Source organism: Heloderma suspectum, chromosome W (genome assembly GCF_057233095.1).
Source record: "Heloderma suspectum isolate Gila_16-S chromosome W, 16-S_ref, whole genome shotgun sequence".
NCBI lineage: Eukaryota > Metazoa > Chordata > Lepidosauria > Squamata > Helodermatidae > Heloderma > Heloderma suspectum.
This window is the reverse complement of record NC_139475.1, coordinates 433770-450004: the sequence shown is the minus strand read 5'-3', so window position 1 is coordinate 450004 and position 16235 is coordinate 433770. Positions and strand designations below refer to the sequence as shown.

General features: G+C 54.0%; 1 protein-coding gene across 1 annotated transcript; it reads right to left on the bottom strand.

The window, feature by feature from the left end:
- Positions 1–1493: 1493 nt before the first annotated feature.
- On the bottom strand, positions 1494–12844 carry LOC146333885 (uncharacterized). Its single transcript, XM_084825201.1, has 6 exons — positions 12226–12844; positions 11609–11735; positions 11290–11372; positions 10949–11093; positions 6384–6467; positions 1494–5889 (listed from the first exon to the last, which is right to left on the bottom strand). The coding sequence occupies exons 1-6, from the start codon at positions 12760–12762 to the stop codon at positions 4280–4282; spliced, it is 2586 nt and encodes an 861-aa protein (XP_084681327.1). The 5' UTR covers positions 12763–12844; the 3' UTR covers positions 1494–4279.
- Positions 12845–16235: the final 3391 nt, after the last annotated feature.

The following is a 16235-nucleotide window of genomic DNA, read 5'->3' as shown; positions in this document are numbered from 1 at the left end:
GCCACGACACTGGCCTTGCAACGGGGGCCGACCTGGCTGCGGCACACCCATCAGCACATGCTCCTGACTCCTGGAGCCTGGTTGAAGGGGGCTGGTGGGGAAGGGGGACAACTGGAGCTCAGCCTCTCTGGACTTACAGCCTCCTCAGCGAGGAGGTGCCTCCTGCCCTGTAAGAGCGCAGTGGCTGCTTTTGATTCCCACTTGGGCTCAATGGGCACTTTGCCTTCAGTATCCCACAGACTGTATGGGGTGGGAACAGCAGCAGCAGCATCCCGGCCTTTCCTCTGCCAGCTGCCTCCCTTGTGACAACAGTCACAACACAGCCAGAGCTCAGCTTGTAGGGACCGCCCCCCCGCCCCTTCCCTGCCTCAGGCCAAGCCCAGTAGCACAGGAGGAACTTGCGTTACAGTTCCTTCCTCCAGGCTCAGTGCAGACACCTGTCTGTTGTGCTCTGCCTGGAGTCCTCCTCAGAGGAGGAGCCAGAGGCCCCAGAAGCCCAGGGCACTGGAGACCAGGGACTGCCCCCAGACCCACAGGGGCCTCAGCCCTCCGGGAAGGTGGCTGCAGGGCCAGCCCTGTCAGGAGAAAGGGACTCCTCAGAAGTAGGCTCTGGGAAGGGAGCTCTCTCTTATTGCTGCAGATGAACTCTGGGTGGGGTGCAGCTGGCGTTGGCCTTAAAAACCTTCACTAGAAACCCAGCCAGCAGTGGAGGAACTTGGTCCATCCTGCCTCTCTCCTGCACCTTGCCTCCCACGCTGTGCCCTGTGATGGATGCTCTGTTCCCTGACCTTCTCAACTGCCTAATGACCCTGCTTCTGGGCTGCGCAAGGTACCGGACTTGATTTGCTGGGTTTGACCTCTTGCTTGTTACCCCGACAACTCCTGCTGCTGCCTGCTGCTCACTGCCTGCCCGCCTTCGGACCTCTGCCTAGATCTTGACCGCTCCTGCCTTCCCCTAAACCACCTTGGACTGAAACCTGTGTGCTCGACCCTTTGCATGCCAACTTGACTACTCTGTTGCCTCTCTCCCTGCATTTGCTTGCAAACAGCCAAGACTCAATCTACAGCAGGACACCCGCCTTGCCACCGCCCTTGATTCTAATATTTATATCATTGGTCTCAAAAGGTGATTTTTCAGGGGGTTCCATGGAGCTTTGTACTTTCTATATTTGTAAGAACTGGACAAACACTCATTTGCAAGAACTCACGGAGGCAACTTCGTAGTCTTCTAAGGAGTCAGTGAGGGGTCAGTTGAACTTTGCAAATTTTACTAAAGCAACGCCTTCCTAGGAGCCAGGATCAAGATACTCTTGCTTTGAGGACAGAACAGGGCGCCCTTTGAATCAGGTGGCATCACTGATGACTCCATCTCCCTGGAGTTGGTGCCCTTTGGAAGCTGTGAGCAGTCAGTCACTGCAAGAGAACCTTTCCTTGGAAACAGTTTCCAGACGGGTAGCCATGTTGCAGCAAGAACAATAAAGTCATGTAGCACCTTAAAGACTGAACACATTTATAATGGCACAGATTTTGTGGACTAGTATCCACTTCATCAGAGGCATGAAATCTTACCCTAAATTGCAGAAATATACACACATGGAGAACTGGGGGAGAACTGTCAACTCTGAGGTCAGAGGGAAACGAAATACAGAAAGTACAGTGACAAGTTATTAACACCGGCCATTCACAAAACGGACCAGACCTCTTGGGATGGGTAAACTAATTAATACATGTAATCTGATGAGAATCCTGGATTCCAATTCAAGCCACAGGTGACTGAACTTTAACTCTTGATGAAGTGGAATTCCGCAGTTTCATGTTGCCGTCTCCCTCTGAAGTTCCTTTCTTCAAGAATGGCTAGTGGCAGAATGTCGTGGGCGAGGAGGCATTTAAAAGGGGCTGTTTTTGCTTAATACTTTGATAATCTGAGGGTTCACAAGCCATGAACTCTCATTCATTCCAGTTCATTGATGGATCAAATTATTAATTGGGGGTATCACCAGCCTTCCTACATGCAGCTGCGGACTACGAAGATGTAGCCAGGATGGGGCATGGGGGGTGGGAGGGAGAGAGGACAGTTGGCTGCAGATTTTTTTCTTTAAAACATTTCTGTGCCCCCTCCATCATATTAAGATTTTAAGGGTGACCTACAAAGCATAAAAACAAGCAATTCAATGCAACACAGACCAAGGGAAAAAGCGTGCATGAGAGAACCTCAAAACTGATTAGTAGCATGAAAATGCCCTAGGTAAATAAACATGATTCTGCATAGGAGGAGTGTTGGCACTGAGCAAGCTCTCTGGGGTGGGCATGTGATGGTAGGTGGGATACCACAGCTGAGAAGCCTGTCCCCCAACAGCATCACGTCAAATGGGGGAGGTATCTCGTGGGAAGGGCCAATGAGTCCATTGCAGGTACAAGGCCTGAGTGCCGCATGGGAGAAAGAAGCCCTTTCCCTCCGATGCAGCTCTGCCTGTTGGGGAGGTGAGGTGCTCCCCATTGCCCCAAACCAAAGTTGCACTGGAACAAAACCCAAAGTAGCTGAACCAAAATATTTGGGGGGGGGGGGGCTTAGAAAGGCCCCTTCAACTGCGCATGGCCTGCTGTTTCTCCTTGTGCAGATTCCCAGTCAGTTCTAAAGGAACAATGTCCTAAGGCATCCACCTCACCCCCCAGAGATTTACCCTGCTTGGAACAGGGGACAGCGCTGCGAGAATGACATGCTTCAGGAAAGTGCCTGCACACGGCAGCACCAGGCAAAGCCAGCCCCTGCAGGCGGTGGCAGTCTCTGCCTGCTCCCGTGGAGGTGGCTGGCTGGCAGAGGATTGCTGGAGCCAGATGGAGAGCAGCACAGCCGCCCACCTGGGGGCACCTTGGCATTAGCTGGGATGGGGTGAAATGCGGGGGGCACTCTGGGCAGCCTAAGCAAAGTACCACATTTTTAATGCAGAGGTGGGCGGCTCTCAGGGGTGTGGGCGTCTCCCCTGTGGCCCAAGGGTGCCCCTGTACCCCCCCCCCCGGCCAAATCCCCTCTCCTCCCCCACAGTGCATGGCACCTTTAAGGTCTAAAAGGAAACTTTTGCTGCTCTAGCCCACTGAATTCTGTGGTTTCCTTCTTGGTACCATTTTGCCATTCAAGCCAGCTACACTCTATGGTTCCCCTCAAGATACGTTCTTCAGAAACCATGGAATTCAGCTGGCTGGAGTGGCACAAGACACTCTAGCCGTCCACTGCCCCCCTTTCAAGCAGGGTAAATCTGGGGGTGAGGAGGGTGCCTTAGGACAATGTCCCTTTAAAACTGACTGAGAATCTGCACAAGGAGAAACAGCAGGCCATGTGGTGTAGCGGTGAGAGTATTGGACTGGGAGCCAGGAGATCCAGGTTCTTAGTCCCCACTTGGCCATGGAAGCTCACTGGGTGACTTTGGGCCAGTCACAGACTCTCAGCCCAACCTAACTCACAGGGTTGTCGTTGGGAGGATAAAAAATGGAGAGGAGGAGGACAATGTAAGCCACCTTGGGTTCCTTGCAAGAAGAAAAAATGTAGACTATAAATGCAATAAATAATAATAATCCATAATAGAGAAACCACAGAGTTTGGTGGGCTAGAGCAGCCACCTATCTTACCAGGGAGTGAAAAGCCTTCCCTGCTGGGGGGGCGGGGCAGAGAAGGTGTTACTATCCTGATCAAGGCCCCTCTCTGCTGAGGGAGGGGGGAATTGTGTGTGGGGCAGGAGTGTGTGTGTGTGTGTGTGAGTGAGAGAGAGAGAGAGAGAGAGAGTGGGGAGAGAGAGAGAGGCGGGGAGCAGGAGGACATGCAGCCCACCTATGGCTGGCTCTGGCCATGTCCACTGCCCTCAGCTCTTGGGGACCAAAAGGTTGCTCACCCATGTTTTAATCAATATTGCAGCACAAAGCATGGACAGGTCGAAGAAATAGCTGCAACTCAAACAGTGTTAGGCTCCAGCACAGAGTCCCACTCGCTCAGAAAGCACACCTTGAGCAGGTCACAGTACACACGCATTTGTCCTTGAGGCAGTTTGCACTCACATAGTCCCTTGGAGGCAATGTTTATTCACCGCAGGCAACCAGCCAGGTGCCCAATTGCAGAACTACTCAGACGCCTTGTAAGATGCTGCCTCCCACTGAAGTTCATGGCCCACCCTTGCCCATGCCAAGGAACATTTCTGCTGCATCTTGAGCATTGGCAGAGTTGGTCCTTCCCTTGCATGAATTATCTGTTGCTTATTAAGCTTTGATTGGACAAATAAACACAAATTATTTATATGCTTTCTCCTGGGTTTGCATCACTGAAAATGATAGGCTGGGCTTCATCAGATCTTCCCACGTTCCAGTCAGAACTGGGGTTTACAAGACCCCCTGCTATGTGCATTCTTCTTTGATGTGACTCGAGGTGTCTGTTCTGATGGAAGCCCATGCCACACTCAGAGCATTTATAAGGCTTCCCACGAATATGAATTCTTCGGTGTGAGTTGAGGTGTGTGCTCTGGTTGAAGCTCTTTCCACACTCGGAACATTTATAGGGCTTCTCGCGTGTGTGAGTTCTCTGATGCCTTTTGAGATGCGGGCTCTGGTTGAAGCTCTTCCCACACTCTAAGCATTTATAGGGCTTCTCCCCGGTGTGAATCCTTTGATGCACTTTAAGAATCCTGGTATCACTGAAACTCTTTCCACACTCTGAGCATTTGTAGGGCTTCTCCTGTGTGTGAATCCTTTGATGTACTTTAAGGCTTCTGCTATCACTAAAGCTCTTTCCACACTCTGAGCATTTGTAAGGCTTCTCCTGTGTGTGAATCCTTTGATGCACTTTAAGGCTTCTGCTATCACTGAAGCTCTTTCCACAGGCAGAGCATTTAAAGGGTTTCTCCCCTGTATGAATTCTTTGATGGGATTTAAGGATTATGCGTTGACTGAAACTCTTTCCGCACTCAGAGCATTTATAAGGCTTCTCCCCCGTGTGAATTTTTTGATGTATTTTAAGGTTTCCACTGTTGCTGAAAGTCTTTCCACACACAGAACATTTATCTCGCTTCTCCCCTGTGTGAATTCTTTGATGCGATTTCAGGATTATTCTTTGACTGAAACTCTTTCCACACTCAAAGCATTTATAGGGTTTCTCCCCTGTGTGAGTTCTCTGATGTCTTTTAAGGTGTGTGCTATGACTGAAACTCTTTCCGCATGCAGAACATTTATAAGGCTTCAACCCTGTGTGAATTCTCTGATGTTTATTAAGGTTTGAGCTCTGGCTGAAACTCTTTCCACACACAGAGCATTTATAAGGCTTCTCCCCTGTATGGATTCTTTGATGTGATTTAAGTTCTGGGCTCCGACTGAAGCTCTTTCCACACTCAGAGCATTTATAGGGCTTTTCCTCTGCGTGAATTCTTTCATGTCTTTTAAGATTTCTGCTATCAGTGAAACACTTTCCACATGTTGAGCATTTATAGGGCTTCACCCTTGTATGAATACTTTCATGCCATTTAAGACTTATGCTATGACTGAAACTCTTCCCACACTCTGAGCATTTATAGGGCTTCTTGCCTGCATGGAACCTTTGATGCAAGCTAAGGTCCGAGCTGCAACTTAATTGCTCTCCATCCTCCGAGAATTTGTATGTTTTCTCTCCTAAGTGAATTCTTTGATGTTTAATAAGGTACATCGGCTGACTGAAGCTCTTTTCACACTCAGAGCATTTCAACAGTTCTTCCACACTGCAAGTATCCCTCTCATTTCCTTCGCAAGGTTCTTCTAGGATTGGAAGTACATGGAAGTCAGACCCTTCGAATGCAATGGATTTGTTCCCCCACCTCTGCCTCTCTTCCATCTGCATCCTCTGTTGCACACCCTCTTTACTGCTTGCCCTCCCATCACCTGCAGAAACCGAAAGAGAAATTTGATCAGGGAGGAACTTGGGGAACAAACTCAATGAGTTGCCATTTGGTGGGAAGGCAGATCCATCCAGATATATTAAGTAGCTTCTGGATGATCGATGGAACAGACAATATGGCTTACAGAGCGTGAGAGACTTTGCATGCATAACAACACAGGTTCCGTCCCTGACATCTCCAGGTGAAGCCGCTCCAATAGCAGACCTCCACCCTAACTTTGGAAAGCCACTCCCAGTCAAAGTAGGTAACACTGGGAAACATGACAGTGTGATCTTTAAGGCCTCGAATGCAGCAGATAGTTCTCTCTCAGCTGAGACACATGCCACCCTTGCCCAGCTGACAGCATCTCTCCAGCTGCTAGTCCCAGGCCGTTTCTCTGCAGATCTCTCAAGTGTAAAGTAGGTGGCAGCGAGTCTTCCTGGAGAACGTAGAGCCTGACCCGCATGACCGAGGGCTCCACCACGTCTGAGCACTTACTGGCTGATTCCTCTCCTTCATCGGAGGCCTCCACTAATGTGTCTTCTTGCCCGGAGATTAGGTCAGACCTGGGAACTGCAAGCCCTATTAAAGACGAGAGAAACCGAGAAACCCAACTATAGCGAGCACTTAGGGATCTGAAACTGGCCTGTATGAAGTCCCATCAAGGTCAGAGGAAGGTTGGCCAGGGCTTGGAACTCCTGCACGTTCCCATGTGACAGGGTGAGACAGGGACCAGAGGGTCCTGTTTGGAACAAGGAGCACCAGTCTGCTCACAGAATGTGGCTGTTGCTCAGCCACCATGCGATGCAACCACGCTCCAGGGGCCATCATGGAGGTGGCACCATGGGTGTCTTTCTTGGGGAAGCGAAGGGCCCATGGTGGTTCCAAAAGGGCATGAAGTGAGGGCAGAAGAGATGCCACGATCCTGCCAGCTCAGGACAGGAGGAGGCGGGTGTTTTACCATAACTCGGAGGGCTTCATGCACATCACCTCCCACCAAGCTGGAACAGCAGCAAATACGTTGTTTGACTAGTAGAGCAGCCCTGGAATGGGGTCTAGCCACTGTTGCCCTCAGTGGCAGCCTGGCCCCAAAATGCAGCAATGCAAAGAAGAGCAGCAATTCCTGTTCCTCTAGCTCCGCTGCCCACCACCATTGGAAGGCCTCCTGCTCCTCAGAAGACCTCCTCTCCCTTTTGCCCTTGCTTCAAATGGACCCCCAGGACCCCTGTGTGATGCCGCACCTCTCTCACTCCACCCAAATCTCCCCTCAATCCCCAGCTTTCCTACAAAGACTCTGGCACAGCCACCGCCCTTCCTCAGACCTGGCACTTGGCTTCCAACTAAGCCTAGACTTGGGCAACTGGAACATTGACATGCTGCACCTCTATTTATTCCTCCCTCCACAGTTCCCCCTGTGTTGAAATTTAGACTGTAAGCTCCTTGGGGCAATCATACTACCAAGCCAAATGCACAGTTATGTAGCTCAATAACAGTACAAGCGAAAAGGATCTTGGAATTGTTGTAGGTCACAAGCTGAATATGAGCCAACCATGTGATGTGGCTGCAAAAAAGGCAAATGCTCTTTTGGGCTGCATTAATAGAAGCATAGCTTCCAAATCCCAGGAAGTACTAGTCCCTCTCTACTCAGCAATGATTAGGCCTCATCTGGAGTACTGTGTCCAGTTCTGGGCACTACACTTTAAGAAGGATGCAGACAAACTGTAGAGGGTTCAGAGGAGGGCAACAAAGATGATCAGGGGACTGGAAACAAAGCCCTATGAAGAGAGACTGAAAGAACTGGGCATGTTTAGCCTTGAGAAGAGAAGACTGAGGGGAGACAGGATAGCGCTCTTCAAGTCCTTGAAAGGTTGTCACAGAGAAGACGGCCAGGATCTCTTCTCAATCATCCCAGAGTGCAGGACACGGAATCATGGGCTCAAGTTACAGGAAGCCAGATTCCAGCTGAACATCAGGAAAAACGTCCTGACTGTTAGAGCAATACGACAATGGAACCAATTACCTGGGGAGGTGGGGGGCTCTCCCACATGGAGGCCTCTCCCACATGGAGGCCTTCAAGACGAGGCTGGAAAGCCATCTGTCAGGGATGCTCTCACTTGGATTCCTGCAGTGAGCAGGGTGTTCGACTCGATGGCCTCGGCCCCTTCCAACCCTACTATTCTATAAGTCTAAGCTGAAAAGGACACCAGTGAGGTGACTGTATTACAGACGCTGTCATGAGCAGCGTCTTGGAGTGGATCACCTCCAAAGCCTCTTCTAACTCTTTGGTTCTATGAACAAGCACCATCAAGGAAGCTCTCTGGGTCCCTTTGGAAAATGGAAACCATGCTTCCATCCCTTCCGGCTGCAACAGAAGAAGGAGGGAGAGCAAAGAGGACCAAACCATCATCAGCACTACTGGTCTCCACCCCTCCCTGCACAGTAGGCAGCTACTGGAAGAACTACGATGAGGCCTCTTGCTTGTTACTGCGCTCACCTAAGCCAGGGGGAAGCCTGTCTGGCTGGAGAGGGGCAAAATGCTTTCCATAAATCAATAAATAAATTGAGAACAACAAGAAGGCAAGAGGACAAGTTAGAAAAGTTCTCGAACTTGGGCAAAAGAAATGCAAGAGAGAATGGGATGCCAAAAAAAAGGATCTGAGGAGCATATCGCTAAAAATATTTCTTACAATACATCAGAAGCACAAATGGGAGCAGTTGGATAATTGGATGACAACAGAGTTAAAAGTGTGCTAAAGGAGGGCACAGAGATTTGCAGAAAATCTGAATAAATGCTTTGAGTCTATCTTCGCTGCGGGAGTTGTAGGGCCTGAACTGACTTTTGTAAGAGGGGAGGCAATTCTGAAGGATTGAGCCAAAGAGTGGTAACAAGAAATTAGGTTCTAGATCTTACTGTTAACTTAAAAACGTAGAAACGACCAGGTCCAGGTGTAGCGGAATATGCATTATAGCATGTGGAACTGGTAAGAATTTATTGCATTTAGTAGATGTCAGTAGTTCTGTGTGTGTGCGTTGTGAGCTAACTGTGAGTAATGGAGTGTATTCTTGGAAATGGAGGAAGCCTGTCATGAGTGGGTCAGTCAAGTACTGAAAGCAGCAAGCTGCTTAGCTTAGCAGGGAAGCCTTCATCTAGGTGTTACTGGTGTCAATGGCGTGCCTGGCTACACTGGGAAAAATGGGAATGGTGGTAAGACCAGGTCTGAAACTAAGAATGAGGTCATCAACGTCATGGGGGTTATAAAAAACCTGGGAGAGAGATTCTGGGAGAATGAGAAACCCGCCATACCGGCTTAGGCCAGCTTCACCCACCGTGTCTTCCATGTAGGTAAATATGAAATTTTGATATTGACTGAGAGGAACCTAGGTTTTACTATGTTCACGCTTTCTACTATTTTCATTATACTTTTGGTGATTATAATTTGTGTGTATTTAAGGATCTTTGCAATCTGCCTCATCTTAGCTAAAACTTGTTATTCTCTTAAGACTGTTTTGAGCAATAAATATATATTCTTTAATACCAAATTTGTGTTGTCTGGCTTGAGAGATGGTTCAGGGACCACTACCCATACAATAATTCTTGAAGCCCAGAACACATGGTAAAGATTTGTAAATCTATCACTGCGTGGGGTCAGTCCTTAAAGCCACTGTATCATCTCTTGATCTGGTGAATCTTAGATACACCCATTTAAGTTTTGGAAAAAACCTAGTTGGATGGAGCGAGAAGAAGTTACTCCTCTCACACCTGGCAAATGCAGTTCAATGTAAGTGCAAACAGATGCATATTAGGGCAAAAAATACAAACCTGAGCTTTAGTTACTGACCAGGAAAGAAAATCTGGTGGACAGCTGAATGAAAACATCAACCATGTGCATGTGTGTCATAGTGGTGAATTTGGCGAATTTCACGTTAGGGAAAGGGACTGAAAATGATTGTCATGCCTTTACGAAATTTTTGCTGCATCAGTCGGAATACTGCAGTTCTGGTCACCGCACCTCAAAAAGGATATTGTAGAGCTGGAGAAGGTACAGAAAAGGGCAACCAAAATCAACAAGGGGTTGGAGCAACTCCCCTCTGAGGAAAGGTTACAATGTTTGGGGCTATTTCACTTAGAAAAAAAGAGGAATAAAGGCTGAGAGAGGTGTATTTGCTTATGTATGTAATCTAAGCATCTAAGGTTCTCCTCTGAGTGCCTCCTCCAAGGGAAGCTTGGAATACAGCAATGAGAGGGCCTTCTCAGTGGTGGCCCCCCATCTGTAGAACAAGCTCCCTGATGAGGTCCGCCTGGCGCCAACATTATTATCTTATCGGCACCAGGTTAAGACCTATTTCTTTTCCCAGGCGTTTGGCAGCACATGATGAGTTTTAATTGGTCCTGGATGTGTCTTTAGTTACGAGTGGTAGTTCAACGTTGTTTTTAGTTATATGCTGTTTGTGTATATTGTCTGTGTGCTTTTATGTGCTTTTTTTGTAAATGGCTTTTTTATATTGTATTTAATGTTTTAACTTCTGTAAACCGCCCAGAGAGCTTCAGCTATGGGGTGATATAGAAATGCAATAACACAAAATAAATATGTATGCACGTATGATGGTGTGAAGAAACTGAGCAGAGAGAAGTTTTTCTCCCTCTCTAATAATACTAGAACTCAAGAGTGTCATCCCATGAACCTGAATGTGGGACTTTCAGGACAGATAAAAGGAAGGGCTTCTTCACATACCGTATAAACTACAGAATATGCTACCACAAGGTATAGCGATGGCCACCAACTGGGACAGCGTCAAAAGGGGGCTCAGACAAAGTCCTGGAGGCTATCAATGGCTACTTGTTATGATGGGCTAGTGTTACTTCCAGGATCCAAGCCAGGACATCTCTCAGTGCCAGTGAGCACGGGTGGCAGGGTGTTACACTTGTGCTCTGGCCCTGCTTCTGGGCTTCCCATTGGACTGATCGGCCACTGTGAAAAAACAGGATGCTGGAACAGACAGGCTCTTGGTCTGTTCCAGAGTCAGGGCTCTTCTCACATCACAAGACAAACAGGAATTCTTACCTAGAGAGGCCAGGTTCCGACAGTGCCACAGCTCTCCTCCGTGATGTCCCTGTGTTGAGCCTTCTGGCCTGGATCCAACAGTGTGTACTCCTCCTCCATGAAATGCTGTGAAATGCACAGCCATCTCCTCAAAGGTCAATAGATCCTGACAGAAAAAAAGAGAAACATCTCATAGCGGAAAATGTAAGCATCTAAAATGCCAGTCGAGGTTAGGTGGATGGAAGTTCTTCTGCAAGATCCAAAGCTTCACTGGAGAAGGAAAAAGGCTAGCTCCTTCAGGCCCAGGGAGAGGTGCCAGGGACAGAGCCCCCTGCCTGCCTCCTCAGGGATCGCTCCTGTACCTGTTCTGGCTGCTCAGACGTGGTTTCCATCCCACCACAAAGAGGAGGCGACCGACACGGAACTCTGAGCACCACCGCATTTCCTAGGAGGAAGACAAAGAAGGCAGAAGGACAACTTATACTTCATAAGCATTTTCCATTTCAGTTCCTTTCCTTGAGTAAAACCAATCTTTCTCCGCCTGACTTTGGGGCGAGAGAGAGAAGAGTCTCTTCCCAGCTCCGGGTCCTCAAGGGGAACTTAAAAGCAGCCCATGGAATTCAGGCCTCTCCAAGAGCAGAAGACAACATGGAAACATCCCTCCGTGCCATTACTCCTCACCCAGTGACGTGGTGCCTCCGCTCCCCTCCTGCACGATCCCTCTGAGCAGCGGCCTCTGAGTGCATTCGGATGGAGCCTCCCCTGCCTTGGAGGACTCAGGGCTCACGGTGGCCAGCACCCCTTGCACCTGGAACAGGAGCGAGGAGCCCAGGCAAGGAAGAGGAATTAGAAAAGGAAAGGAGAGACATGGGGCAGGCTAAGGCCAAGGGCAGCGGTGCCCTGATGCCATGTGTCTGTGTGAACCTGCCCTTTCTGCCTCCCAATGTGCCTGCAACCCACTTGTGGCCGTGTCCTTGCCAGCGAGCACATATGGACCTGTGCCTTGTGGCTGATCGTGGACGAGAACAGGGCATCTCATGCTCCCCCCGGCCCTGAAACCAAATGGCTCCTTAGCTCAGCTGTCGGTCGAAGAAGGATCCCCTCCTTCCTTGGAGCACCACAACTCCCTCCTACTACCTTGGGACCCCCACAAAGGGCTTGTTCCACACATTCCCATGGGGGATTGGGACATCCCTTCTTGGCAGAACTCCTAGGAAAAGATGGGCGCCGCTGGGGGAGGGGGTGGTTCGGACAACGCTCTACGCGTCCTGAGCCCCTTCCGGATGAAGTTCTCTCACCTGCTCTTCTTCCAGCTCCTTGTCCTCCTCCTGGCTCAGGAGGAATTCTTCGGCCAGGGCCACCGCCCGAGAAGTGGTCTCCGGCCCACATCCTCGGACCCAGCCCTCCATCTCCGGGGGCAGGACGGTCAGGAACTGCTCCAGGATGACCAGGTCCAGCATCTGAGCCTTCGTGTGCCTCTCGGGCCTCAGCCACTGGCGGCAGAGGTGCTGGAGGCGGCTGCACGCCGCCCGGGGCCCCGGGGCCTCCCGGTAGCGGAACCGCCGGAAGCGCTGCCGCTGCGCGTCGCAGCGGGCGGCCCCCTCCCGCTCCCCCAGGGTCCCCGGCAGGGCTCGGGGCCAGGGCCCCCCGCTGCTCGCGGCCGGGCTGTCGCGGGGGCCCGCCGCCGCCGCCTCCGGGGGCTCCGCCGCGTCCCGCGCCGCCCGCGCCGCGGGCCCCTGCTGCTGCTGCAGCGCGGCCTCCAGCAGGGCCCGGAGGACCGCCTTGCTGGGCTGCCGGCCTCTTTCCGGAGGGCAGGGCGGCCGCGGCGACCACATCGCGCCAGGAGGGCGCGGGCGGCGGCGGCTGGCCCGCCGCTCCTTCCCGGCGGAGGCGCACAGGGCTCAGGGCCTCAGGCGCCGGGCTCCCGCTGAGGCGCAGGCCCGAGCCCCGCCGGGCCCATCCGGACGAGGCGCCCGGCCCGCGGCTCCCGCTCGCGGCCCGCCGCCCGCCGCCGCGGCTGCCTCGCCCCAAGGCCCGGCGCCGCAGGGGCGCGAGGCTCTTCCAGGGGCCCGCGAAGCCCGCTCCCCCCGGCCGCGGGCCAGCGCCAGGCCGGGTCCTCGGCGCCCCGCGCCCGCCGCCAGCCCTCGCGGCGCGCGCGCCAGGAGCACCGCGCCCGCGCCTCGGGCCAGGAGCGCCGAGAGGGCGGGCCGGCGCTCCCAGGGCGGCCGCCACGCCGGCCCAGCGCCGGAGGGCCGGCGCGCGGCTGCGCCGGGGCTGCTGGCGAGGGCGCGCCCGCCCTCCGCCGGGCCCGCGGAGCCCCGCTGAGAAGGGCGGCCCGAGGACGCCGCCGAGCGCGCCGGGGCCGTTCCCGCCCGGGGCGGCGCGCGGCCCGGTCGCGGGCGCCGCGGCTCAACCCCGGCCTCGTGCCGTGGCGGCGCCCGCGAGCGGCGGGCCCGTGCTTCCTCGCGCCCCCCCGCGGAGGCAGAGGGCGGCGGCCCCCGCCAAAAACCGCGCGAACCCCAGGGGTGCTTCTGAGAGACCCGGCTTCTGCCCAGCCCCAAAAGCTGCCTGCCCCCTGCCCGCAAAGCCGCGCCGCGCACGCAGCACGTTGAGCAGAGGGGCCCCCTCACCCACAGCCCCTGCGAAGGCCCCCTCGCTCCCCGCCCCTGCAGCTCCCCGGGAGGCGCTCTTCCAGGCCCCCGGGGCGCGTTTCCCTTCCCCCTGGGCACCCCTGAGAACGGAGCCCAGGCTTCGCTTGTGTTTTCTAAGGTTCCTCCGGAGCTCATGCGGGACCCAGAGGCCTCCTTGGAAGCAGAGGTGGTGCTGGGGGTGGCACGTCGCTTTGCAGCATGCAGCCCCCCCAGGGAACGTGGCAGGCTGCAACGGAGGCCACATTGGGGCTAACGGGCACCATGTTGGGGACCCCAGGTTAGGAGGCACCAAGTTCAGTTCCCCACTTGGAGATGCCAACTGCCCTGGAAGACCCATTGCCAGGCAGCCCAGACAAGACTGAGCTCGATGGAGCAGTGGATTGTACTTGAAGCAGGTTCCTGTGTCGCTCTTTGATTTGGCTCCTCATTTAGAACCCCGAGGACCAGAACTTACTTTGCCTCTGAGAGAATGCCTGCAACTCAGCAGCAGAAACTGCCCGCTTCACATGCAGGGGGTTGCAGGCTCATGCCGCAGCACGAGGGGGAATTAGGTTTGTCTTTGCTCCTGCAGAAAAAGCGACAGGATTCTTTTCTGGCTCTTTCAAATAGCGAACATTGGACACTTCATGGGACAGGCTGAAAACCTGTACATCCCTCAGGAGACCGTGTTACTTGGAATGTCTTCCCAGCTTACAAAATAGAAACAACTACAGAATGCTTGGATTTTCTCCCCTATTTATCGTTCACATGAGCATTTACACCTATTTTTGTTTCTATAAAAAGACACACAAAGCATGCCTAATTGGGGGAAATGCCTTTATTGCTGGTAAACTTCTGGTCTGCACTCAGTTTATGCTCTGAAGTTTATCTACAATACATCAGCCTCCTTAAGTGATCTCATTTCACCGAGCAGAGAATGGTTTACCAGATGTAAATGCCTAGGGTGGCTTCTGTCATTCAAAAGGTCCTGAGACTGAACTTGAGTCACAAACTAAGAGTTCCTAGGAAAGTCTAGAACAAGAGTAGGCAGGGTCCAGGAAAGTCTTAAAAAGAAGGGAGAAATTGGGTAACGCTCAAAATCACACAGACAGGTGGAAAGAGATGGTTGTGCTGCTAACAGTTCAGGACGTGTGCCTGGATGACCACAACCTAAGGCCTAAGGAGAAAAAGGCGTCAGAGGTATGCTCACTTAACAGCTGGCAATTGTTTTCTTGGTAATTGTTTTACCTGAGCAAGACTTCCAGTAGCTTGACTTTTGTCCACAGCAGAACTGGGGAAGAAATACCGGGGGAGCAATCCTTGCATTTGGAGGTGCCGAAGTCCAGCATATGGAGGTGTTTAATTGGAAGGACATCATTTCCCCTTTACTGATAGCAATGGAAGAACATGTCTACTGTATAGTGAGGACAGGGAAGAAGGAAGCACCCCCCCATCCCTAGCTCCGCCAAAGCAAGAAGCACGGCCGCCTTGCTGCATGGCCTCCTGCCAGCGAGTCCGTTGCTTGGCTTTGGTGTGTGCTTCAGGGGCGGGGGGAGACCGGCTCTGTCAAGCTTTGAGCCCCACCAGCATCCCCACTCTCTACCCCCCACTCCCTTCCTTGGGAAAGCTGGCAGGGGGCTGCTCAGGCAAATGGGGGACGGGGGGCATGGGAGGGTCCGCAGCGGATTGGGGAACCCCAGGCAGGCGGCCCCAGTAGCTCAGTGGCAGAGACCCCACTCCCCCGTCCCAGGCTCAGCTCCTGGCAGCAGCGCCCCCGCTCCGCCCCAAGCCCGGCGTGCAGTTGCCAGCAGAAGAGAGGAACCCGGGCCAGGAGCACACAAGTAGCTGGCTTTGGGCTGTTTTCTTCCCCAGCTCTCGGCTGCGTTGCGTTGCGTTGCGGTGTGCGTGCGTGTGCTTCAAAGCACTACGTGAGATGCGCATGAATGAAGTTTCCCTGCCTTTTCAAGCCGCTTTCTGAAAGGATCCCCGCCCGCTCCCTTACCCGCGCATTACTTCTCGCTGCACGGCGCAGCCCGCGGGCCCAGCGCCTTGGGAGGCGAGCGTGCCGGGGAGCAGCCGCCGCTGCCGCCGGGGCAGCGCCGACGCGCCAGAGACCCTCCCCTTCCGCCCGCGGCTGGGGCGGCCGGGGGCGGGGCGGGGCGTCGCCTCCCTGTGACGCCACTTCCGGGAGGAAGGCGGGTGCAGCCGCCCCGCGGGCGCGGCGAGGGGCGCTTCGCGCGGGGCGGGGCAGGGCAGGCGAGGGAGCGCCGCGAGGCGCGGCTGCGCGGGGGGGAGGCGGGCCGCCGTGCCGGGGCGCGGGGCGGAGCGGAGCGGAGCGGAGCGGAGCGCTGGCCGAGGCTCCAGCCGGTCCGCGGGGTTCCGGGGCGCCCGCGGCGCCGGCCGTGGCCGGCGAGGGGCCCCGGCCCGAAGCGGGCGGGCCCGGCTGCTGCGGCCGCGGCCCGGGAGAGCGAGGCCTCCGGCGCGCGGGGCGCCTCGCGGCGCGGACCGGGGGCCCCGCCGGCCTTCGCGCCCCCCTCCCGAGGGAGCGAGGGTGAGGCGGAGCGCTCGCGCGGGCCGGGCTGTGGCGGCGTGCGGGCTTGGAGGGGCCACGCCCGGGCAGTGCTTGGCGAGGGCTGGGGCGGGAAGCCGACCGCGGACCATCCGCACGAGAGAGCAGG